Genomic DNA, 27,231 nt, shown 5'->3' on the forward strand with positions numbered 1-27,231 from the left:
ACAACGGCACTGCTCAGAGAGATGTTGAAGATGTCGGTAGAAGTTTCTTGGTTGTTTGTATTGCGTACAGGCTCCGTCGCTTAAAAGGTGCAGCACAGACACTTGTGGATGTTGGCCTTGAAGGTAATCTAGTACAGGATTTAGGTGCTGCCATATTGCTGGAGGGCCTTTATGTCTACTGGGGGAGATGGTGCTAAAGCACACAGGCACTGAGAGTCCACCAACATACAACACACAAGTATGAAGGATGGCCTGCTGATGTGAAGCCCCAAAGTGGACTGCCTGAACTTGAGAACTGTATTTACAGCTGTAGTTTTCTGAGAAGTCAACATGTATCAAAGTCTCCTCCCCTGACATGCTGTTCTTCAGCTCACGGCTCAAAGATAAATTAAAAATGCTTGCAATGAAAGTGTTCAGGTCTTAGGAGGATAAGAATACAAGATATTTTTTGGGGGGGTTTATTGAATATGGACAGTGAAGACAGAGAGGAAAGTGGGGAGAGAGAAATGGAAGACATGAAGCAAAGAGCCATGGGTCAAACCGGAACCCAGGCCTATTGCTCTCCGGCTATATTGCATATGGTCAAATGCTCACACCCGAGCTAAACTGGTGCCTATCCCAAGATGCTTGCAGCTGATGGGATAATTCGAATTTTGGAAAATAATTCAAACTAACTGAAACGATACTGTGAACTTGGAAAACTAAACTCAAATAAAAATATAGAAGAAATATCAAACCTTTGTGAAACTAAACTGAATTGAAATAAAAAAAAAGAAATAAAATAAAATAAAAACTAATTAGAAAACACAGTTGATTGATACTTCTCAATCAACTCCCCAATTACTTTTGACTCTGAAATTTTGTGATTGTGCATAAAAATGTCCATAATTCCTAAACAGTTCATGCAAGCTGAAAAGCTGAAAGTCTGCGCTTCCATCACATATTGACTTGACTGTTTCATTTACACTCTGCTGTGATTGCTTACACATGCAAACTTAAAAAAAACTGAATTATCGTCCACAAACTTTATGAACCTAACAGTATTTACAGCCCTTCCACAAATGAAACACCTGAAAGAAAGAAAATACACTTTTTTTTGTCCATTATTTAATAAATAAGTCATAAACAGCACTGTGGGAGAACATGATACTGAGATAAAAGGCACTTTGAAAATAATACTGTAAAAGGCTTGAGTGTGGTATCAGAGGCATTTGGGTTTGGGAAACATTTCAGAGGTTCTTCATGTGACGTTTCAAAGACAGTTTCAGCCTCACAGTCTCAAAAACAAACCAGCACGATCGGATCAAATGGGCAACTTCACCAGTTCACTGACAGGACATGCGTTTGGTGTACTTGAAAAGAAGACAGCAAAGGACCTGAGAATGAGTGTCAAAGTTACTTCATTTACCATATACAATCATATCTCATTAGTTAAGCAGTAATTTATTTTATAGTAATAAAAATCCATTGATTGTTCATTACCACCACATTTTCAAAATCTGAACAAGTGGTATGCATTCCCTTTAATGATATTTGAATCACTAGATGTTCTTACGCCGCACTCAATATAATATATACTGTATAATAGACTGTGCAATAGCCTAATCTAAGTCGAATGCTCAACATTACTCAGTACTTCCTATTGCAGTTGTTTTCGATATATACACACCGGCATACTGTCCTGATATGGCCAAGAATTTACATATTAAACTCAGGCCCTGTCAGCAAACATACAGAAACTCACAGGAGGTCAGTGCAGACAGAGTCAGACGAGTAGAGACAGACAGAAGCTGAAGGAGTGTTGTGCACGTGTTATATTATCCATGGCGTCTACGCTGTGTTGCTAAAAAAAAAAGCCAAGTCCTCTGCCCGTACCAGTCCAGCGGCAGGAGAACTAATACGCAACTTAAAAGTATATACACATACTGTACATCTAAAATACAACAAATGCATAAAAATCATATCATCAAGTGTTAGTAAAAATACTGAATCAGTGGGCAAATGTATACACTGTAATGATAAAGCAAATAGGAAAAAAAAATGCACATAAATTCCTCCGCACGCTCCTGTCAGAACTCAAAGCTACGGTAAAGGCTGCGGCTGTCGGATACTTGATAGCAGAGCTGAACTGTGGAGCTAACATTTGCCTTCATATTTGGGATTGACCACAGTCGTCACGGCGCTTTTGTAGATTGGATTTTCACCCTGGAAAAGAAAAGTTGAAATTTGGTCAAATTCTAAAACTCAATCAAACCATGCATGTTTGTGTGTGTGTGTGTTATTCTTCCAAAAACACCGGTTATGATTAAATATACAACAACTTGGGATATTCACAGAATTTAGTTTCAGTTTTTGTTGTATCACACTTTGCAAACAGACATGCTTTTGTGACCACATACTAAACACCAGAAGGTAAAAATCACCAAGCAACTTTGCTTGTCACAGCCTGTTCATGCAGTCTTCATTAATCTACTCTTAATGTAGCTGCAGAGTCTGTAGGTCTTTAAAAAGACAGGTGAGAGAGAGAGAGATCACAGCACACACATAAACAGCCCGTGCAGGGAAAACCAAGTGGAAAGTAAAAGAAATACAAACTTAAAGAACAGCAGCTTTACGTCCATAGTTTGGGTTCTGGAACTGATTGATGGGACTCTTGTATATGGGGTTCTCTTGCTATGGGTGCAGATGAGCACAGGGCAGAGATGAATGAGGAAACAAAGAGTGACAGTACAGGAGAGAAAAAAATACAAAAGGCGAGATAAAATGAAAAAGCAGGAATCAGGTGCGGTGACAGAAGAAAAGACAGCATGTGAAATAGAAGGAATTTAGCTGGAAGCTCTTATTAAGCAATGAGCCACCAAAGCATTTTTCCTAACATAGCTCATCTATGATTCACTTGTTCACTTGCAGTCTTTCTTGTCTTTTTGCTTTTGGTTAACCGGAAGGTGCTGAAGGTGCTGAAGCATTTAATCCTCCCCTCCCTGTCTGGCAGTTTCCCACCTCTCAAATAAAAGGATAAAAAGAACTTGCCATCAGATTAAAACATTTACAGAAAAACATGAAGGGCACCCGTGATGTTTATTTTCAATTGCACCTAAAGACCTGTACTGAATGTAAGTGTTGTTGCAGCTTAAATACAACTGTATCATGTCAATATACACTATATATATATATATATATATATATATATATATATATATATATATATATATATATATATATATATATATATATATATAAAAATAGATCATAACTGATGATGGATACCTAAAAATTATAGGATGAAGATAAAAACAAATCAAACAAAGCATCTGGGTATGATATTTGACACAGACGTCTTCCTTTTATCTTGTCAGGGAGCAGGATTACATGCACTCTTATTTTTCAATATTACAGGGATGTGGAGCTTTAGGCCACGCTGCCTGTGGGAATAAGAAAGACCCCAAAATGCAGAGCAGCTTTACTGCTGCTGATTAGAGACATCTGCACCATCAACCCCATTATTCACTGCAGGTTTGACAAACTCCTGCCACTAGATGGGGGAATATTACTGCACATGGAATTATGCTGAAATCCAGATTTTTGTTATATAGATATTGGCAGATGATGTGGAAGAAGCAGGGAGGGGAGGAGTTGTGGCTACTCCCCAGAAAAAGTCCAGCTATGCTCAGAGTGCATAGCATTCCCAAAAAAGTCCACACAGTCTTCAACATTTTTCCCTCTTTATTTTGAGCTCCGCTCAAAAGCAACAAATACAGTCTGTGTGTGCAGCTGTGGGACGGTGGAGAGTGAGAACAAGATACTTCATAATGATTTCGAAAAGTCTGCAAATCTCGTCCGTTGCTAAAAAACAACAATGATCTTCGCAACTTAATTCTCTGACAGCGGCTGCTGTTGCTGAGCAGCCAACCGACACCTGTTTTCCACATTTAACTTACTAATCTCATCCAAAAAAACCAAAACTAAAACAATCAAAAACATTTATCCTGCTCGTCTTTCACAGAGCCACTTCCTGTTCCAGGCACTCACCGTGTCCCATTTGGCGTTCATCTTCTCCTTTTCAAACTTGGCGAACTCTCTTCTGTCGTGGATGATCATCAGCAGCTTCCAGATCAGCAGCAGGGCTAAGCCAATGAGGACAATGCCTGCGACCACGCCGGCCACAATGGGGATGATGTCAGGACCGGAGGGGCAGTCTGAAAAAGAGCAGGGTTCAGCAGGCAGCTTGAAATCGCAGTGCAGCAATAACACCATGGGAGTAACATACCATCACACAGCTATATGTGAGTAAACAAAAGCTCTATTTTTGTAAGCCAACCACCATGGCCCCTGTAATTAGCTTTTTCTGTAACAGAAACCTTCCACACCCTGTTCCCAGTGAGCCCAGCCCTCTCCTTACCCAGCTTGTCGACCACATGGACTTCCCTTTCCGTGTCATTGACAGCGTAGGTATAGTAGAACCAGCAGTCATTGGCATCCCTCTCCTTGCAGTGCATCACGGGGTAAGGGTAGTCATTGGGCTGCGGCAGCTTGTTCCTGTCCTTCACTGTAATCAGGTTAAAGTAGCTGCACTCCTCTTTGCATGTTTTCATCTTCTCACCGGTGCCAAACGCCCGGCACTGGACACACAGTCTGGAAAGGACAAGGAGTGTTGTTAGTAAACACTCAGTTAGATTTGCCACGTGACAACAAAAAAGAAACAACTGCAGCAGCCCATCTACCTCCTTGTTGTCATGGAGTCAGTTAACGTAGCCTTATTTCTATATTTTATTTAGATTTTTGATAATTTTCTTTTTTTTTGTTATCTTTTTTGTTATATGTTGACATGTTATTATTAGCAATGAATATATGACAGATCAGCTATTACTAAGTTCTTATTTGCAGTGGATATGCAGTCAGATTTTACTCAAAGCTGATTTACGTACATGTACTTGCATAGTACAGAGACATTATGAGAGCAAACACTTAAAGAGAAGTGTTCAGCAGCTGAACAGGAACACACATGCCAATCACCTATTATTTTAATGCATGCACACAGTAGAGGTTTGCAATAATTTCAGTGAGCATGCACTCACAGCCGTAGTAAAGCTGTAGATATCTGCACCAATCACTACAGTATCTTGTCAGCACTCCCAATTGAGCCTTTAATTACCTTGTGATGCCTTGTGATTTATAAGTATATTCTTTTAAACATCAGACATATTTTTCTTTTCTATAGTAAATAAAATATGGGTTTGTAAATCATTGCATGCTGGTTTTATTTACATTTTACACAACTTGTCATCTATGAAATATATGCAAAACCAGAACTATTTCTACACATCAGACTTACTTGTGTTCAGCGCAGACTCCTGGACAGGTAGGGCAGGTTTCACATGTGGGACCCTGGAACTTGGGGTCTGTGCACTTGCAAACGCCACACTCACATCTTCCTCTGCCGTTACAGATCTGCTTGTTGGTGGCCAAACATGTGCTGTTGTCCAGAGAACAGTCACAGGCTCTACCGCTCCACATGGGGTCGCAGATACACTCCCTGCACACACATCGTCCATTCCCTAAGGAAAAAAGTTAAAAAAGGAAAATTGTGATTAAATACTGTAAATGGCCTAAACACTTAAATGAAGCCACAGATATAATCTGTAACATTGACACACTCACCTCCACACAGTTTGTTTTCAGAGCGATCACAGTTGAAGTTGTCACACTCGCAGAACTGGCCGCTGTACCTTTCCTCTGGGTTGGGTCTCTTCTTGCACTCGCATGTGCCGCACACGCATTCTCCGTTGTTGCTGCAGATGTCCGTGCTGTTGTCTTTACGGCAGGTCTGATCCATGTCGTCTGTAGCCATGTCGTTGCTGCTGCATTCGCAATTTCTACCCACACGGCCTTCAAAACACCTGAGACAATAAAGGGGAGGTTGTGATGCATTTTAAAAGAAGTCCAAGTACATGCGAAGGCGAGAAGTGAACGATGGCATTTTTCAGCAAAATATCTTTTGAATTAAAGGCTTACCTGCACGCTCCACACTCAAAGGTCCCATTTAAGGAGCACTTTTCGCTTTTTTTAACAACATCGTTATTCTGGCATTGACAGTCACAGATGAAGTTGAGGATAATCTCCACCTCCTCTGTGAATCCCAGGGGCTTTATCTTGATGGTCTCACTCTTGCCTTCATTTGGACAGCCCTTAGATGTCACAGTGATGTTAAAGTTGACCTGAGTAATGGAATAAGAAAGAAAGCCTAAATGAGAGAAGAATGGTGTGAAAACTGAAATGGAAAATATGAACTGTGAACTGCAACAACAAGAAGTCATTCTGTATTTCCCACCTCATCTCCAATTGAGATATTGGAGCACTTTCGTCCATCGTCCTTGTCGTTAACCACTCCGTTCTTACACTGTGATTTGTATTCTATCTCCACTCCCTCTGGGAGCTTGCTGTTGTCTAGAATAACTTCAGATGAGAGAGACTGCCAAAAACCAAAAACATAACAACATGAAGGTTTTTTCCTGCTTTGGAATTTCATCTGGTAGCTTTGTTTTGACAGAGTACAACACACAAAGGCATGGCTGTAGGTTAAATGAGAATACAAGTACAAAAAAGGAATGTTCCAGCTCAGTAATCGCTACAAGATTTTAACAGAGTTCATATGAGGAAATGATAACTTGATCAAAGTTTTATGACATTATGCTAAAAATCTCAACAATGTACTTACATTGTAAGCGTCTATGATGAGGTTGATTACATTGCTGGAGTTGGCAGACAGTGTACCCACTGCAGACTTTGGTATCAGATTTTTCAGTTCCTGTGGAGGAAGAGGCATGTTCAGAGCAAAACTTCAGAACTCTATTAATCTCGTGGCCTCAGAAAGAGACACAAGTTGTTTCAACTTACACTACAGCCCACAAAATAATATTTTAACCATTTTATTGCAGATTCTGATCACACAAATTTCAACTATTGCTTTGATGGGTGTTCACACTTCGAAAGGTGGACCTAAAAAGCAACAGCTTGTTAGCAAGAAATAATGAGAACTTCAAGGGGATGGTAGTCTTAACTTAGCAGATGGCTAAGCTTTTTGCAGATGTTTTTGTTGCACTGGACAAACACATGCATGCTTAAAAAATGACAATGAAGAAAGACGTGAATGAGTATCACAGGGATAACAAGAAGAAGAACTAACTTGGTACACAGGCTGAAACTCCTCTGTGACTGCAAAGATAGTCTGAATGTTGTTGTCGCTTAGCTTCTGGACCAGGTGAGCAATTGAGGGATAATCCTTAAAAAGACCAAGGAAGAGAAAAAGCCATATTTACAAAATCAACACAGCTAACCTGTACAAAACAACCAAAGCACAAAGGAACTACTTACATAATAGTGGCTCATTGTGTACACATTGTCCTCCAAGTGACATTTTCCATCATTAGGCAGTACAATGCCTCCCAGTTTGCCATCTCCAGCAAAGTGGAAACCGGCATCAGTGGAGAACACCAGCAGACGCGTAACATTCCTCCAGCCAATTTCCTTCTGATAAATAAAAAAGAAAATATATTAAGTAATTACCAGAACAGCTTAATATGTGACACATGAACTTTTGACTACATCCACAAATCTCCTTGTAAACACCAAGCACTCATAAAATACCTTTTTGACACTACATCTAAACACTTTTACTGGCACTATATCCCTCCAAGCAAGCCCCATAATGACTGGAAAATTACTTGAGAGTGAAAATTTCCCACAGGATCACTTTCCTTTTCTTGATGCTTACCCCGCAAACAGCCACTTGCATGATGGCGTCAAAGCCCCCCTCTGGAGAGTCCAGGTTTCCTGAGATTTGCTGCTTGCCCACCAGAGAGTTGAACATATTGCCGTCACTGGTCAGACTCAAGACATTCTTATAGCTGAAGGGGCTGGTGCAGTTCTGGTCCCCTGTGCATGGGTTTAGCAGCTTGGATGGAGTGGTGCTGATGTAAGGCATGACCGTCTTCTCCACAAACGAACCAAAACCTGCAAAATAAATTTTAAACTAAACTAAACTAGATGTTTGCTTTGACAATGCGTATGTCTGTAACTGTGGGGTTAGGTGTGAGGCACAACGGCCTGATTATCTTTTAATCCTGCATATTGTCACGGTTCTGGGTCCGTTGGACCCAGTATTTTGAGTTCATTATGTTTTGGTACTTTTGCATCATGGATTTTCCTTTATGTTTCTCTGGTACTTGGTTTTTCAGTTATCTTGGTGTTTTTCTATATTATGATTTATGATCTGATACTGTTGTGATTATGATTATCATTTAGTAGCCTTTGGTCAGTGTCAAGTCTGTCTCTGTCTAGTCTGTGTCTTAGTAAAGTGTGTTTTGTTTCCTGTTTTACTTTGAAGGTTCTTGTTCCTGTCTGATGTTAGTATGTGCAGCTTTGTTCCCCCTGTCTCGTTAGCCCTGATCTCTCCCAGCTGTGTCTCCCTCCTGTTGCCGATTTCCCCGTTACTACCCTGTGTATATAAGCCCTGTGTTTTCCCATTCTCAGTGTCGCGTCGTACCATCAGTTTATGCCTGTGTGTTCTTGGTCTCAGTGTTCCGTCCTCACTTTATGTTTGTTTTCCTGCCAGCAATAAAGCTGAGGTTTTTTGAGTTACATTCCATTTTCCGAGTCCTGCATTTGGATCCTCATCTCTGCCTGCCCGCACACAGAGCCTTGACACATATGATTAGTTGTTTGTTTTTTTTGCTTGTTTTTAAATGAGAATTGAATTGAAAAGAACTTCATCCAACCTCAAAATTGCTTTAAGAGTATACCTCTAAACTGTCTATCTATTTATTTTTATAATTTTGAGGGGGGCTACAAATGTATATTTGTGCAGTTATAAAAGTCTTTCTTTACTTGTGTAATTACATTTTATAGTGAGAAAATTAAACAGGTGTTATTGATAATCCCCACCTATATGAAAGTCACTGGTGATCTTTTTCATCTCCAACATGAGACTGGTTCCCAGGTTCTTGACATTCTCCAGATCATCCTTCATTGAGTAGGACAGGTCCATCAAGTAGTACAGGTCAATGGGATAATCTTCAGCTCGTTTGAACTTCAAGTCAAAAGACTGGGGCTGACCTACATAAAGAGATCACATTTAAAGTTTAAATAAAACTGAGGTTGCTCCAGCCTGGATGCACTTCCAGTAACAGTATAAAATGTGTTCTCACCAGATCGAAGGTTGAGTCTGAGTTTCTGGGGCTGGATCTGAGTGATTTCCTCTGGCTTTGGTTTATTGGTTTCGACCCCAGTAACCTTTTTGCGATTGGTCACACGCTTGTTTGTGATGATCCACTTCTTGCCGGTTGGATTCTGAATTTGCGAATCATTACAACCCCTGTCTTTTAAAGACTCTACCTCATCACAACGGGTTGACAAGGCTTCACCCTGTTTCAGGAAGTTCTAAGAGCAGCAGCACAGAGAGAATTAAAGGAGCAGTCTGTCAGTTTAACAAGTTAAAATCTGTTCATATGTAGGCATCTTTGTTATGTGTAAACAAGGATGTTCTACAATGTACAACAAGCCAAATGATCACTTTGGAGAGAGAGAGTGGAGACTAGAAAAGTATAACAGACTACAGCCTACCCTGCGCTCCTAGGTAGGAGCAGTCTTTGTAAATTGGATGAGTGTAAAATACTGGCTTCTTGCTCCTCTGTATATCATTGATATAAAAGATTGCTAAAAATGCCACCCTTCTCTTTGGGAATTGACGAATCTATCGATGTTTCAAAGATAACAAAGAGTATAAGCCTAACATAAAACATAATGTTAGGCTTAACAGCTGTTTTCACTTCCGCAGCAGTGAAAACAGCTGACCACTTCAGTTCACGTACTTCCTGTTCACACCAGCCACATTTGGCTCCAGCCTGGATGCATTCCCCACAGTGTTTGGCATTGGCACTGATGCACTCGTTCCCCTCTAGATGGAAAACAAAGAGAGAAGAGAGAGCAGAGTCAGAGGGAGGAGAGGTATAGCGCAGTCGCTGCAAAATAAGCAGTCCTGTTAAGCCCCCGCCTGCGCGCTTACAAATCGGTTCCTCTGCAACACTCCGCGTCTCAATGGTAATGGGAGACAGAGACGGATAATTCCATTTTTTCCATTATCCTCTATGCCCTGATGCTGAAGTGGAGCTCTGCTCAGCAACATCATTAACCCTCCCTCGCCACAGTGGGACTCATCAAAATAAACTGCATGTTTACTATACGAGCTGACATCAACAAAATGATATAATTGGGACACATGAAGGATGCTACGGAAATATCAAGAGGAAAATCTTACCTTTCTGAGGATTACAGTAGCAAAAGACTCCTAACAACAGAGATATCAAGATCACCTTCAGGTCCATCTGAAAAACACACAAGGGGAAAAAATATATACATCAAGGTGTTCTGGTCTTGACATAAACAGAGCGACTGCTGTTTTGAAAAGCACAATGCCATTTTGACTGTGCCTTTATTTCCAATAACAGGATCTGGTGTGCTTGGTGGCCTGAGTGTCTGAATTAATAATATCCACGGATAAAAAGGTCCACAAGAGTGAGAACGAGTGTCCAAGAGATGACAGATTAAACCTGCAAATAGCTTGGTTATAATTGGAGGTAATAAATTATCCTGTTATAGCGTGCTTGGCTATTCTCAGATGGTCATAGGGTAACAGGCCGCTCATTTAAATCAAACCACTTTCACTCACGCACACACACAAGATTACATCAACTCATCCTTAGCTTGGACTGTACCTATTATTTATTTCTCTCCCACAATTCCTTTTACTGTAAATAGCATCAGCTCCCTAGAGTCATCCCCTCTGTCGTCGTGTACATTGATCCCTGTCTGACTGCAGGCCATTTGGTTGGCTAGTTGCTGTGTGTGGACATATTTTATCACCGATAGCTCAAAGCTGCTAAAATGCTCAACAACTTATTTTAGCAACAAACATGCTAATGCCCAAATAAGTAGGCACGAGCTCATAGCCTAGCTAAAAACAGCTGAGTTCGAGTTTACAGGCTTTATTTTTATGTATTTTACGTTTTATGTTTTTTTTTTTACTGTTTTCACAGTGTTTCGTTTTTATGCCTCTGTGTCACTATAAATTCTGCATAACCGATGATTATATTAAGATATAGTTTGTGCTGGCATTCTTTAAGATTCGCAGCACCTCTTACTGGCAGACCTACTCAGCCGCAGCTGAGAAAGCTCCTCGACAGAACTGTCAACCAACCACCAGCCAGCAAAGGATCAGATCATGTTGAATCTAAAACATGTGGAAGGTATACCCAACACTCCATCTGACCATAAAACACAAACTGATGGTGAGTCATTGCTAAAATATTCTCAGAATATAGAAGTCTACCACACTACAGGTCAAGGATCCAAATTAGAGACTGACAGACAGACAGCGGTAAAGTCACAAAACTTTGATTTTAACTTATTTAGACTACTGGCTGCTGCTGGCTATTCATGGAGGCTGCAATAAAAGACTGCATTCCCTCACACTGTGCTAAAGGAAGCTCTGATGTTCAGTGTTCACTGTGTTGACTGATGCATTCCTAAGCACTTGTGTGAATGTGTGTGTGCGTTTATCCAGACACAGAGGGACAGACGGCCTGTCTACAGCCCCCCAGATTAGATCAGCTGGCTTGGCACTGCTGGGCATGGGCAGCATGTTCTAGTTGGTGTTGGAGCTGGACATTTAATAGAATAAAAAGATCCCATAGCATCTTCTATGGTAGAATACAGATCTATGACCCAGCTTTAAATGTTGCGAATGATTGGTTTATGTGTAGTCAGTATACAGGATAAAGAAGTGACTCAGGTGAAAATCCTGATCTTAAACTCAAAGAGGTTCACAAACATGATATTTCTGTGTATGTTTCTTGTTTGCAGTCAAATAAAAACAATGGCAATAAGACTCTTTTCAGGTGTCAAGTTAGAAAAATAACCATGCTGTCTTCAATCCCATGAAGCTTTGCAGCTGTACAGAGGAATGCTTAGTAAATAACTACAGTAGGATATAGAGCTGAAGACTGAGAGCAGCCCAAGGAAGGTTCAGGAACAGGTCATCCAGAAACGTCAGACTTCCCAGACTTCTAAATCAACTAAATAACTTGTCAATATTTCCAGGTGCTTTTCCTCACACACTGTTATATGTTTTAGTAAAATAAAAAGGTAGAAAAACGATTACTTCGAAAGCAAAAACCCACCACTGATAAGGTAGGACATACTTGGTGGAAAGTTGTTTATTATATAAGCATGAATGTTTAAACTCAACTGTAATCTGTCTGTTTGCATTTCAGAAATGCAGTTTATGCAATTCATAAATGATAAAATTCAGCGTAGAATGCAATCAGACCAATTTATCAGCTGATATTAGCCATCTGGTCTATTGGTGTCTGCATGCATAACTGCTGATAAATGAAAATTTAACAGGTAAAGAAATGGGAGAGACACCCTTCAACTACTCTTTACTTTTCTTGCTGGCAGTCAGCTGATCCAAGCAGAGTTGAGCAGAGTAAATATAAGAAAACAAAAAACTACACAACAATTTTTGGGGAAATGCTTATGTTTCATGGGTCTGAAAGCAGCCAAGATGCCCCCCCCCCCCGCACGCACAAACACATCCTCCAACCACACACACCCATATTTTGCTCCATTGCGGTTTATTTCACACCTCAAACATTTAGTAAGCAATTAAGCAAATACAAGTAATCTGCAATAAATTACAGGTAGTAATAAAATAAACTACTAACTCTTTTATGCTGCGTCCACACCTACACAGGTATTTTTGAAAATGCAGCTGTTTCGTCCACACGTAAACGGCGTTTCGAATCACCGAAAACTGAGATTTTTTAAAACTCCTTCTTTGCGTTTACGTGTGGACGAGGAATACAGAGTTCGTCACACAACGTCAAAGGTATGTGCCTTTTTTCACATCACACTGTGCGCCACGTTATTGTTTACATGAGATGAATTGCAGAATAGCAGATAGAGACAAAATGTTAATCTATCTTCAGTTTTTACAGGCTTACATACACACACGCAGTTACTGTCCCTCCATTTACAAAGGCAGAGGCGTCACGGTGTGATTATTTTACGTGTAGTTGTTTTTTTTTCCTGTGTAATAATATTCAACATTGCTATCAATACACTTTTCAAAAAATGCCTCTCTGTGCAAAATGGGTTTAAAAACATAAACAACTGTGAGATACTGTTTGTCCGTGATTTAGGCTACGTTCACACTGCAGGTCTTAATGCTCAATTCCGATTTTTTGATCAAATCCGATTTTTTTGTCTGCTCGTTCACACTACAAATAAAATGCGACAGCAAACGCGCTCTAGTGTGAACGCTCAAAGCGGCCCGCATGCGCAAAAGAAGGCGTCACACACAACGCACTCTGTTTAGACCCAGAGCAAACAATATTGTTTGACTGATGGCCCTTAATATAAAGACTTCGGACTTCACGTTTCCCAATTTTTGCTTTAAGTTATTTTGTTATTTACATAATAATGTAGATAACCTAATAATGATCCTTTTTTTTTTCTTTTGCCTGTCCCGTTTGGCTCTTTTGCCATCAGAATTATTGTCTAAAGGCAAAGAAAGATGCCCAACGGATTTACTTTACCAAATTGACCATCCCAGCCTTGCCATAATGGTCCATTTGATTCACCTTTTATTGTTTATTTTATTTTCACTTGCTGAATACGGGACAGACTTGACTGGGGGAAAGAAGGGGAGAAAGAAAGAGGGAAAGAGAAACAGCTGAGAAGAGGGATGGGGGAGAAGGGCAAAAGACAAAAACCAACAGAATGAGCAGAAAAAAAATGCATACAGTGGGGCAAAAAAGTATTTAGTCAGCCACCGATTGTGCAAGTTCCCCCACTTAAAATGATGACAGAGGTCAGTAATTTGCACCAGAGGTACACTGCAACTGTGAGAGACAGAATGTGAAAAAAAAATCCATGAATCCACATGGTATGATTTGTAAAGAATTTATTCGTAAATCAGGGTGGAAAATAAGTATTTGGTCAATAACAAAAATACAACTCAATACTTTGTAACATAACCTTTGTTGGCAATAACAGAGGTCAAACGTTTACTATAGGTCTTTACCAGGTTTGCACACACAGTAGCTGGTATTTTGGCCCATTCCTCCATGCAGATCTTCTCGAGAGCAGTGATGTTTTGGGGCTGTCGCCGAGCAACACGGACTTTCAACTCCCGCCACAGATTTTCTATGGGGTTGAGGTCTGGAGACTGGCTAGGCCACTCGAGGACTTTCAAATGCTTCTTACGGAGCCACTCCTTTGTTGCCCGGGCGGTGTGTTTTGGATCATTGTCATGTTGGAAGACCCAGCCTCGTTTCATCTTCAAAGTTCTCACTGATGGAAGGAGGTTTTGGCTCAAAATCTCACGATACATGGCCCCATTCATTCTGTCCTTAACACGGATCAGAGGGAGATTATCAGTGGTCTTGTATGTCTTCCATTTTCTGATGATTGCTCCCACAGTTGATTTTTTCACACCAAGCTGCTTGCCTATTGTAGATTCACTCTTCCCAGTCTGGTGCAGGTCTACAATACTTTTCCTGGTGTCCTTCGAAAGCTCTTTGGTCTTGGCCATGGCGGAGTTTGGAGTCTGACTGTTTGAGGCTGTGGACAGGTGTCTTTTATACAGATGATGAGTTCAAACAGGTGCCATTCATACAGGTAACGAGTGGGGGACAGAAAAGCTTCTTACAGAAGACGTTACAGGTCTGTGAGAGCCAGAGATTTTCCTTGTTTGAGGTGACCAAATACTTATTTTCCACCCTAATTTACGAATAAATTCTTTACAAATCCTACCATGTGAATTCATGGATTTTCTTTTCACATTCTGTCTCTCACAGTTGCAGTGTACCTCTGGTGCAAATTACTGACCTCTGTCATCATTTTAAGTGGGGGAACTTGCACAATCGGTGGCTGACTAAATACTTTTTTGCCCCACTGTATATCAATCACCTGGATCACCTGCTGAGAAAGAAAAAAGAAAGCAAGCAGAAGAGAACAAGAGTAATAGAATAAACAACATCACAATGATATATGGGAATATGACAGTAAATACTAAATATTAAACATTATTGTGCAGCACATAAGATCAACAGAACACAGTGTGCTTTGAGGTAGGAGCCAAAAAGGGTGTCGTTTGTGGGTGTGATCACCCGTTTGTACACCTGTGAGCATGGACGCGCTTGTTTTTTTAAAAGGTTCCTTCATGTAATGATCTGCTAGAGGGTGTGGGGGGGCCACAGCCCCGTCCTCCAGGGCATGAAGCAGGTATGGAGGAGATCAAAACTCCAGAGATCCAGAGGCCCCCAGAACACAAGAGACCAAGAAAGACCAACAGAGGGGCAGCCGCGCCACTGTCCCAGAAAGAGCTGAGGAGAGTCCCAGATGAGGGCTCACTCAGCAGCCGCGGAGCAGAAGCCAGGGGGGGTTGCAGTGACGCGCCCGTGAGCTCCGCCGGCAGCCAGCCGTGCCTGAGTGACCGAGCCCCAGGCCGAGAGGCCGGGGGCACCCCACCTCCGAAGTGGCCCGAGCGAGCCCCAGGCTCCAGGCCCCGATAAGCGGCCGCCAAGGAGTGAGCCGGTGTGTACCTGGACGCCCATCCCCAGACACAAAGAACCACCAACGCACCGACACCTGAGGGAGTCCGCCACTGGCAGGGGAAGTGGTGGTGGGGGGAGATAGGCCTCCAAACCTTGGAGGGCCTGAGATGTCCCCAGAGAGGTGGCGTCTGATACCCAACCTGACATATAGACACAGACATACAGGCACACACATATACAAACATCCATTCCCACCCTCATGCTCTCATATGCACTTACTCCACACTCAACCAACGTGGAGACAAACATAAAGAGACGCTGTACACACGATCACACTCCCCAAGCGTACTCTAAGAACCAGGTCTAGGTACCCTTGCCCCTGGAGGGGGTAACTGCACCCAGACCCAGGTGGTGTTACCCTTTTCCCTGCGGTGGGGAGAGGCAGACTGCCCCGACTCCGCAGCAGCAGGGAGGCCCCACACTCCAGACCGCAGTCGGACGGCCAACTCCTCCTCCTAGCCCCCCCGCTCCAGCAGGCCGCAGAGAACAGGGGTTAGAGAAGATTCCAAACCTCCCACCACCTAATAATGATCCTTATTGCTGTTTTAGAGAGGAGCGGTGCTTCAAAGGATAGTTGCAGATTTCTGTCAGAATCTGCAGATTATACAGTACAAATAAAATGTTCACGTTTCTCCAGCGTTGTCTTCCCAACAGTTTCACTTACATCTACACTGGATGGCCAGGAAGCGTTCGCGATGTCTTCTCCAGCGCTGATAATTTCCATCGGTCTTGTGTCAGTGACGTAAAAGACGGATTTAATGCGACATGACCGTTCAAACAGCAGTCGCTTTCTAAAACATCGAATATGTATCGGATTCAGGACCACATATGAAAGTGACCCAGATCGGATTTGAAAATATTGGATTTGTGCTGTTCACACTGTCACACCATGATCGGATATGGGTCGCATAGGGTCAAAAAAATCGGATTTGATGCGCTTTTGCCTGCAGTGTGAACATAGCCTTAGACAGGGGGAACAAATCGTGGCAGGATCGGCCTGATATTATTTGTATCCCACCGTAACTTTACTGTATAAAGAGCTAACATCTCCAAAATGTCAGGAGTAGTTAGTCATTACAACAAGTGTTTGTGAACTAAAAATCAAGAATGTGGGATACTGTTTGTCCGTGATTTCAACAGCCCAGCGCATGCTCCGATAAAGGGAGACCCAATTATGCAGGGGAGACCTACCTTGGCACTTGTGTAGGTGAAACCAAAGGGAAGATATGCTTCACCAAGACATGCTTCTAGTCTTTGGCTTAGCAGTGTCCAAGCGTTTTTTTTCCCCTTTTCATACCGCGCCCCCCCTGCAATGGCTCTGCGATACTGAGGTGCATTCTTGAGGATATCATGAACTTTTCCTGTCAGTAAGCCAGTGTTACTGAAACTGTCTTTGAAGTAGAAATTATATTGTTGGTTTCAGACACTTTCGGACAAAACTCAAACAAACTGAAATTGTTTATGAAAGGGAAAATGTGATTTCTAGGTCACAGCTAACATTAGCTGGTATAATGTTAGCGCGGTGGTTCCCAAACTTTTTTTGTTAGGCCCCCCCTTTGTTTTACAATAAAATGCCCCCCCCCCACTCCCCCTGCAAAAACACATCCTCCAAGCGTAAAATAATGGTTGTTTTTTCTGTTTTTTGAAAGAGATTGTAGTTTTACACACACCCATATGGGTGTATGTGTAAAACCACTACCTCTTTTCAAAAAATGTCTCTCCGTGCAAAATGGGTTTAAAAACATAGACAACCATGGGATACTGTTTCAACCTCTGCTTTGCATTTGTCTTGGAGCCCCGTCAAAAAACTTGTCCATTATGCTAGTAGTGTCCAAGCATTCTTTTTTATTTTAAATTCATCCCCCCCTAGTAAGTAGAGTATCCTCTACTTACTAGGATATCTGAATATCAGATTTTTAAATCACAACATATTGATATTGGTCTTAAAAATCTTATATCTGTCAGGTGCTGCTACAGGATGAGAAACACAGTTAGGCTGTAAGAAGAAACCAAATCATATTTTTGTAATTAATAAAATTGCTTGAGAATTACTATTACTATTCACTCAGACATGTTTTGATATGGTGAAATGTAAAAAGCATACCCACAAGGACAGAAGCTGTGCAAATAAACGGCAGCACATATTATTATTTATAAGTTCCTAGGAAACCAGGCTTTTAACACACTGTCGTTATCCTGCACTGGTGTGTGGGAGAACTGGTTCCAGGCACCAGGATGCTGGAACCAGGATTTTATGAACATGCAAACTAATGCTAAGAACACGTTATCATCTATAATTCTCTTTGCGCTAACTTTGCAAAATTCATGAGGTTCGAAAAGACCGTACACCTAGAAGTATGCTTTCACAAACAACCTGGTAATTTTTACTATGAAAAATATATGAATCAAACTTGGTAATGTGTTATTACGTAACAAATGTAATGACATGTGTGTGCTTTAATGTGTGAGTAGATGGAAAGGGTAATATAGATAAATTCCCTGACTACAGCAGAAAGAGCAGTTACTTTAACTCCCTGTCTCTCCCCCACTCAGACGTCTGCATACATACATGGAAATTTAACTCTTCACACACACCTGAACTGTGACTAGTGGCAGCCCAGCGTTTCGTAGGCTTCTGAAGGCTCTATCAGTTGGCAAGAGAAAGTGATGTATGGCAGACGCTGTGGTGCGTGACTAAAACGGGCTGAGGCATTCCAGAGAGCCTGAACATTGCCTGACCAGGATAGTAACCCATAACACTGTTACTGCACTTTGGGGAAATGTGAGCTGTTGTGACACCCACGATGCATAAACAAACTCCCTCCATCCTTGTCTCTCTTCCTGCCTCAATTTTCCTGATTAAACCCGATTACAAACCCACTTTTTCCATTTTTCCACGACTTTTCTCATCTGCACATATTGTTTATGACTTTTTTACATCACGTTAACAGATATTAGCTTGAGGTGAGTGGGGGGTGAATCCCTGCGTGAAAATCTGTGGTGCAGAAATTAATTGAGCTACTTTAAAAGACTGGATTTACTTCCCTTCAAGCTGAGCTGCATTTGCAAGTACTTAGGACTACTTACTTCAGCAAGCACTGCCATGAATAATGACCACTGGAGTCAAGGGAGAGAAACAGGGAGACACGGTAAACCATACAGTGGAGCTGCAAAGAACTGGTTGCTGCTCAGAGTCACAGCTCTCTTTGTGGCTAAAGGCTGGGTGCTTGGTTCCCTCAGAAAGGCTGTTCTTCTAAGTTTGTGAAAAGAGGGAATGGAAAAGAAGGAAAAACAGGAAAGGGCGGTCCACAGCTCAAAGGAAAAAGGGTAGCCTCAAGTCCAAAGGAAAGGATCCCACAGACTTTACTTCTGCTCATGTATCTCCTAATCCTCTCTCCTCCATTTGCACTTTTACTGTACTTTTACTGTCATTAACTTTAATTGGTAATGACAATTACGTAACTTTTAACAGGTCTTCACAGCTTAAGACTGATACATTTCATAGACACTGATAGCTTGGAGTTTTTAGTTGATATTTAATTCCAGCATTCCAACATGTGTTCAGTTTCCAGAGTTGCCTGTGGCATATCTTTGGCATCCTATACTCCCATCCCTCCCATTTTCTCTCCCTCATTTCCCTAACGCACTCCGTTGCGCTGCCTCCCTCCTCCCTCATATCCCCGGCACAATCGCTCAGTTCACTCCCTCCGCTGTGAGTGGAGCCAAGCCGGTGGCCCCTTTGACTCCACATACCCTTCAAACACAGCGGAGTGGGGAACATGTCTGAGCTCTGAGACGTACAAGCCGCCGGACAGAACTGAAGGAGAATACCAAACAGTGTCTGCCTGTGTCTCTATCCACCCCCACCATCATCCGGAGGACCCTCTCACAGCAGACAAAAGTAATGAATCAGGCTGCCCTCTGAGACCACGAGGATCTGATACTTAAAGTGCTCCCACTCACCATCCAATTTTTGGCTTAAAAGGGCCTCTGTGCGCTAAATAATACTAATGAGACAAAATACAATATCTTTTGGTGCTTCTTTGTTTCAAGGGGATTGATAAGTGCAGACAATCCAATTTAGTAGTCGATGTGAATTTTTGCACAGAAGAAAAGAGTAAAACACTCCAGGTGACAGCGGCTGAGAAATGTCATAGTTTCCACGTTACATCAGCATGTTAGTTCTGTGCGATTCCTCAAGCGAAACAGCTTCCAGAAATGGAAAAAACACTAAAAATAACTGGCCCGAAGAGTGAGGCTGAAAGGCATGAGACGGGATGAGCAGTGAGTTTTCTTTCCCATTTTTAGTCTGAAAAACATACAGTCAATATTCAGCTTCCATTTCTATTTTCCCATTGCGAGAAAACGATCCAGGGGTTCTAAGAGCGGCTAACAAGTTTTTCATTGATTATGGGTAAAATATGTAATATAAAATGCATACTGAATATTCAACTAGGAAACTGACAGAAGCAACAATTACCCAGTAACTGTAACATAAAAACTGTAGCGGCATAATAGTGATGCGCAGATTTGCTAAGATCCTGACCTATAACGGCCAGTATTAGCTATTTGACAATAATTTCTTATCTACATTTATAAATTAAGAGATTCAAATTCAGAGAAGAAAAACACCCTGCAACCATGTTATTGATGCTGCATAGTTTGTCTCTGCAGCTTCCCTGTTGGGAGCACATTTGAAACACAATGACAAGCAGCATCTGATCCAAGCAGAGCCAGGCAGAGCCTGAAGAGAGTACATGAGTAATCCACCTATTGTGCCTAAAAACAATATTAAACTTTATTATCATACTCACTAAGTGAGACAGTATCAGCTGATATATCTGATTTTTAAATCACCAGATATTAGTGCTGGTATCGGACTTATAAGTATAAGTCAGGTTCCTTTACTTATTAATTCAAAGCCGTTGAAAGAGTTATTTTCTGTAGCTAAAAGCAGTCCATATATCAGCAACAGTCACTGAATTCCATTCAAATTAGCTAGCTTTAAATGCTAGTGAAATGCACTAATGTGATTTGTATAAGATAGAGAGCACATAATTTCAAAAACCTTAACAGTTACAGGCAGTGGCATTTTAGGCATCTTCTTTAGTGAGTAAATAAGAAAAAAATGTGTATTTATGCACTTTCTGCTTCACTGCAAACCCAACCTTGAATTTGTTTTTGCCATTATAACCCTAGCACCTTTAAAAAAAAGTGTGCTGTCACTCCTGACGCTTAAAGCAGTGATGTGCCATTATATAACAACAGCTGCTCACATTTTAGCTATTAAAGGTGATAGCTCATTTACATAATACCGGTAGAAGCCGTCTAGTTGTTTTCTTAATCAGGAATCCTGTTAAAAAGTGTTTCAGGCAATGTCAAAGTTTTCCAGAATATTTCCCTGAGAGACCTGTAATTATGCACAGTGTGATAGTTTAATAGAGTAATAAGGATAATAGCTACAGCCTAAAAAACAGGTTTATCAGCGATTCGACAGAGAGCCTGTTGCTGGCCTTAAAAATTCTGCTGCAGCTTTTCACACAAAACACTTAGCCACGCATGCTCTCTTGAGCCCTGCCAACATTCTCCTTGTGTGTGACAGAGGCTAAAGATATACTTCTGAGAAGGGATACTGCATTTGAAGGACTTTTCCACTCAGATAATCTATAACACTTTCATAGGACTGGTTTCTTTTTTTCTTAAAAAGAAAAGTGCACATCAAACTGGGTTTGTATCTCATCACATCACGTCCTCGCATGGTAGCTAAGTAGAAACAATCGAAACCCAGCCACAGCCTTTGGTGGAGGGCCAAGACCATATCGCTTTTCAGGGCTCTATCCCTGTGTTGAAAATAGCTGTGCAATGCTAACGTTATTTTGGACTCGTCCTCCCTGCCTGGCCTCTCCAATCTCTCTTTGGTTTGACACAAAGTTAATCATAAATCTCCCTCGAGCCTACAAACATATAACCAATTTAATACTTGTTTCTGTAGAAGTAACGACACACTTTATTCTGTAGCATTCTTGAAAAAAGAATTGCTGTTGAAGTAAGGCAGATTTGTTTGACAGAAGACAAGCTTTGTTTAGTTTTAAGGAGCCATCTGTTTTACCATTTACAGCAATGCTATAAAAGCAGAGTGAGACAAGGCAAGAGGGTCCAGTTTTTACCACTACCAACCACCAGTCTAAACTGTAGGATGGCTGTGGAAATCTTGTGGGGTTATCTTGCTGTGACAGTGTGAGCCTTGGGCTCAGTCTGTGGAGCTGGGAGCAGCTGTACAATAAGCCCTTCCAAACTCCCTGTCTTTGCTGACTCTGTCCTTCCTGCTCTAAAACACAGGAAGCTAAAGAACGTACAAGAAGCCTGCATCAATATGCCTGGAAACCAGCCAGGCATGACATATATGGATGTTCAGTGGGAAATAGGAGAACAAAGAAAGTTAATGACAAGCGAGAGCCAGGAAAAGGCTACTTTACTACAAAGAGGTGAAATGGTTGTGATCTGCCAGAACAGCAGCTTATTGACTTTCTGAATGAAGCGTGTCTGATCTAAACCTAAACCAGTCCATCACTGTAATCGGAACTGTGCAAGAAGCTAAACAAACTTGGAAACTGCTTTAAACAACAGCAGCACTGGAGCCAAAGGGAGCGACTGGAAATTAACTGACAGCTGAAGCATTTTTTTAATTCTACAAAAATCAGAGCAGAACCTGGGCTGACAGCAGCCTGCAGTCTCCCATAAATATTTGCAGCTGTGAAATGATTAATGAATTGTCTGTTGGGATGGAGACAGGAATAAACATTATTTCTCCAGTAGAGTCAGTAATCTGGGCAACTGCTGACTAGAAATAGGTCAATTCTCCAGGTCTATGCACTAGATGTGACAATTGCAGCAATTCCAAGAGATTGACATTCTCTTTGTTACAGAAAAAGGACCAACATTGCCAGCTGCAGTCAAAGAAGGTGGTGCTTGAGTATGTCTGGCTATAACCATGAGATCCTCTCTGGGGAAGCAGCTGGGTGATATCAAGGACTCACACAACAGCATGTTAGTTCTGGAGGTGTGAAGCTAGTTGATTGTCAGTGACTTACTTGCAATACTAGAGTGAGGCAGTTGTCCAGTAGTAACTCAATCACAGATGATGTCATTCTCTCAGACAGATTGAAAAACAGTAAAGTTTTGTTGATCCTGTTCATCTGGACATTCAGCCGCTGTTTAGGTATTTTAATCAAGGCTATGAATGTAGACTACATGGTGGTAATCAAAGAGAACACACTCAAAGGGAAGAAACTACAGTACCAGCAATCTGACATTACATGTTTTTTTTACAGATATGTGGACGGACACATGTAATAAAGAAACTTTGACATTTGGTTTCACTGCATGAGGCCACCCATGGACACCTCAACTGTTTTTCTATGGAGAGCCTGCTCGAAACCACAGCTCATTAAAGACACTCAGATGTCTTTCATTAGAGCTTCATACTTTACACTAAAAGTGAAGGACCTCCCCTTCTGCTTCCAGGAGAGACTGGAGCAGTAAACACTTCACAGCTCAAATTGTTCCTGTTTTATGTGTTCATGCATACATGTGATTTAGACAGACACATGGGGAGAGATTATTGCTCAAAAGAGGACTTGAGCACGAAGACAGATTGTGATGTCAGCAGTTTAACTATTTAATAACTGTAGCTAAGAGCCTGCAAAAACCTCTGTATACAATACATTTAACAGATGTTACCCGCTGTATTATATTGTAATAGAATGCACCCCCTAAATATCTCCTACTGTTGTGGTAGAAAAAAGTAGACTCTCTTTTAATTTTAAGGTTTTATGTTAAACATTTCTTTTGGCTGCTTCCTTATTCACAATGGATCATCACAGTGGGTGGCTCTGCATATCTGGCACAGCAATAACACTTCTGGTGCAACCCTTCCAGTGTGTCTTAAAATTAGGTAAATACAAAGACTTCACATATTATACTGTGCCATTATTTATTTAACACATTTTTAAGCCAAAATTTAGAGGGCTTGTATAAAAATGAAGTACAGCCCACAATTCAATAGCTTGTACCTTCAGCAGCAGTAAGTTGAAAGAATTGTTTTCTGCCAGTCTCTGGCATCGCTGTGGTGCTCTCTTCTTTCCTACGTTGCTACAGTTTATTGAGGTTTACGGGTATTTGTTCATGCACAGCTCTCTTTAGGTCCCATTGCAGCATTTCAGTTGGATTGACGTCTGGACTTCGACTGGGCCACTGCAACACTCAGTCACTTTATTGTAGACTCTTGGAAGCACTGTCGTGTTTCAGGACCCAGTTTTATTTCAATTTTGGCTTTTGGGCAGATGGCCCCAAAGTTATAAAATGCAATATGCTTATAAATGTTATAAATAGGCGTTCATGGTCAGCTCAATGACTCCAAGGTGCCCAAGTGCTGTAGCTGCAAAACAAGCCCAAATCATCATTCCTTTACGGCCATGCTTGATAGTTGGTATGAGGTGTTTGTGCTGATAAACTGGCTCTCGCCACATGGTGCTCTGCATTACAGCCATACACCTCTGCTTTGGTCTCATCTATTCAAAGGACACTGTCCCAGAAGCCTTATTGTTTCTTCAAATTTGCAAACCAAAGCTGTGGTGCCATGTTTTTTTTTTTTTTATAGAGAAGACACTTTCCTAGCGTGCAATGGTGTTCAGTTCAGTTCTAATTGTACTGTCATGAGCTTTAACATTTAAAATGACACCTTTAGAGTCTCATGTTAAATGCCTGCAGATCAGTCAATAACAATTATTAGTTAAAGTACCAACGTGCTGCTCTGTGAGATGTCAGCAATCTAAGACGTAGTATGTTCTTTAAAATTACAAGGAATAAACTTGGAATGCTGTAAAATTGCAAGTTTGAGTGCAGTTGGGGATGTTTACTGCACGCCATAGCTGTCTCATCTCTCATTTCCTGTCATTTCCTTACATTTGCTTATCTGACAAAGAAACCCAGCGCAAACAGCGCATGTAATTTTTCTGTCCTGCTAAACACAAACTGCCTCTATTTGTGAGTTACACAAACTCACGGAGCCTTCCAGTTAAAAACTCACGCTGTCACAATAATAAACAAAGAATGACAGAGTTTACAGCCCTGCAAATGTCTGCTGTCATTTACTCCCAGCAGAACAAATTCTTCATTTTCTCAGCAGACCTTGTAGAGCCGAGGTCAGCGTTAACCGCTTCATACCTCCCTGGTGTTTCCGGGGCTGATTTTAGAAAGAGGAGGCACCCCATCTAAAAAAAGAACAGGGAAGAAAAGGGGCTAGAGGTGCACTGGCGTTCAATGTGGTGAAAATATGAGTGAACAAATGTATTTGTGCCAAAAAACTGTGCGCTAAGAGAATGGCACCCAGTAAAGGCAACAAATCAAAGTGATTATATTGTTTAGAAATTGTTGCTCTTATAGGATTTTTAAATCTCATAAGGTTGGAGAGCACTTGTTATAGAAAAGACTGCTGAGGTTGGTGCTGGCTGATCGCATGTGAATGTCTCGCTGTTTCAGAGCTCATCAGGTTGTTGACCCGCTTTCAAACTCAAGGTAGGATGGGCACGTGTGCAGGCAATTGAGGTGAATGGCTTTAAAAGGCAATTATTTGTGCCACGTTACATCTTTCCGCTTGAAATGTTCCCCTACGGCACAAAGCATGTCTCGCAGGGGGCAATTGTACACATTCATCACTTGTGTCTCACAGAGCAACACAAACACACACATTGATCGCATCTATCTCAGTGTAACAAGTTCGCACATAACGTGTGTGCCACTCCCCAACAAAGAAACAAACGCACTCACGTTCATGGGAAACATCACACATCCAGAAGAAACGCCTGGGTGTGGCTCTGAGTCTAAGTGGCATTATAAATCAGCTGGGAGCCCCCCACCCCCACCCCCCAGCAGCTGCTCCCCAGGGAACCTGAGGTCACATCTATTCAGCTGGTGGCTACTGGCTACAACTCCCCTCATTGTCCTACATTTACCCTCCTCCTCAGTTAGCATTCCTCCCCCATGTCCTTACTGTCCTTCCTCCAGCCCCATCACCCTCCTTCATATTGCCTTCTACCCCCTCCCCCCTCCAAACTCCCTCCATCCTTGTCTCTCTTCCTGCCTCCATTTTCCTGATTAAACTTCTAGGATCTTTACCTAGTGGTGGTTTCAGTGCAGTGGGCTATATTATTTACAAGGCCTTCACTCTCCAGCTCTCCTTTAAATGACTGGGGGGTTGGGGGGTTACTCAATAAATGGAAGTTGTTCAGCCTATCAATCACGCACTGCATGGGCAACAACAAGCAGCAGACAGTAAACACTTATAAAGTCTTATAGCTCTGTTTTTAGGTTTTTAGCAGTTTGTTTGTTTTTTTGCGTATATTGGTAAATAGACTGAGGTCAACAGTATTTACAAAGTGGTTCTATATAAAATAAATAAATTAATGTTTTGGAAGTTATGACTTTATGTGACATTGTACCTACATTATAACTAATTCAGACCTTTGTGGCCACTTAAAATATCTTTGTAGAACTATTATGTTTTATTTGTTGCAAATTCTCTTTAAAAAGCCATTTTTAATGCCAACGATACTTTTTAACTAGATAAATAAAGAATACATTTTAGTCACTTTGCCAAAAACTGATTGCATGTTCTACCTTGTGACAGGAATGTTGTTTGTGTCTGAAGATGATATCATTTATTATGATATCATCTACTATTATACATTTGGCACATGTTTTGCATATCATAGGCCAACAACTCATCTATCTAATTTTAATATTATTTAATCACTTTTTTGCAAATACCGGAAATCACTTTTTGACGATCAGATTTCTGGCACAACACCGAACACATTAGTACACTTCAGTTTGACTATTAATGACAATGTAACACACTGACACATGGCCAGTAACCACAACTATGCCCCATAAACAGCCAGAATCTTTACATTTTAAATCTGCATGTCTGTCATGTCAAATTAAACCACAACACAATGCCCGTGATTAGATTATTGCAAACGGGTTCAAGTATCAGTGAAAAAAAACGTGGGCGATGAGAAAAATAATAAAATGTTACAAACTTTATATACCTGCCATTAAAATGTAACAGTGACAGTATAAACTTAACCGGGCTGGTTACGTTTATAAAAATAAAGAAAAAAGAAGAAAAAAGAGGAAATAAATGAACGAATGAAGTTTACCTTGGCGCTGTTATTTCATACAGGAGACATAAGCAGAAGTAAGCTAGCGTTTGTAGTCCTCTGCCCGCAGCAGCGGCACAGGCAGACAGCAACTATCTGCCCTGCTGGCACCGGGGACCACTCTCTCCTCCGAAAAGTCACTGGAGATTTATCCTGCTGCTCATTCCTCTCTGCAGAGAAATATGTCGGCAGTATATATGTTTAAAACCAAATATTCGGTAGTTGGAGAGGGAGACAGTATCCGCACACTGCCTGGGCGGACCTCTTTACCGCGGACTAAATGAAGGGGACGAGCGAAGAGTGAAATCCTCAGTCCTCCGCCGCTGTTCCTAAAA

At 41.4% G+C, this 27,231-nt stretch overlaps 1 protein-coding gene across 2 annotated transcripts; it reads right to left on the reverse strand.

Annotated features, from left to right (window-relative positions):
* Positions 1 to 1,085: 1,085 nt before the first annotated feature.
* Positions 1,086 to 27,231, reverse strand: itgb1a (integrin, beta 1a). Of its 2 annotated transcripts, XM_026179155.1 has the most exons (17): positions 26,897 to 27,231; positions 10,313 to 10,379; positions 9,867 to 9,952; positions 9,204 to 9,435; positions 8,941 to 9,111; positions 7,772 to 8,010; positions 7,372 to 7,527; positions 7,184 to 7,279; positions 6,716 to 6,805; positions 6,329 to 6,469; positions 6,013 to 6,215; positions 5,659 to 5,897; positions 5,333 to 5,555; positions 4,400 to 4,632; positions 4,030 to 4,196; positions 2,596 to 2,673; positions 2,140 to 2,205 (listed from the first exon to the last, which is right to left on the reverse strand). In XM_026179155.1, the coding sequence occupies exons 2-16, from the start codon at positions 10,377 to 10,379 to the stop codon at positions 2,596 to 2,598; spliced, it is 2,421 nt and encodes an 806-aa protein (XP_026034940.1). In that variant the 5' UTR covers positions 26,897 to 27,231; the 3' UTR covers positions 2,140 to 2,205. The 2 variants fall into 2 exon arrangements, with proteins under 2 accessions (XP_026034941.1, XP_026034940.1); XM_026179156.1 differs by lacking the exon at positions 2,596 to 2,673 and having other exon boundaries at positions 1,086 to 2,205.

Source organism: Astatotilapia calliptera, chromosome 9, assembly GCF_900246225.1.
Source record: "Astatotilapia calliptera chromosome 9, fAstCal1.2, whole genome shotgun sequence".
NCBI lineage: Eukaryota > Metazoa > Chordata > Actinopteri > Cichliformes > Cichlidae > Astatotilapia > Astatotilapia calliptera.

What these genes read in the sequence shown, in the direction of transcription:
- itgb1a (XM_026179155.1), bottom strand. Translation starts at nt 10,379, where the DNA reads ATGGACCTGAAGGTGATCTTGATATCTCTGTTGTTAGGAGTCTTTTGC. An exon ending in CAGACTCAACCTTCGATCTG is followed by an intron (nt 9,112 to 9,203) that starts GTGAGAACACAT and finishes CTCTTTATGTAG; the next exon opens with GTCAGCCCCAGTCTTTTGAC. An exon ending in CCATGTGGTCGACAAGCTGG is followed by an intron (nt 4,197 to 4,399) that starts GTAAGGAGAGGG and finishes GCTCTTTTTCAG; the next exon opens with ACTGCCCCTCCGGTCCTGAC.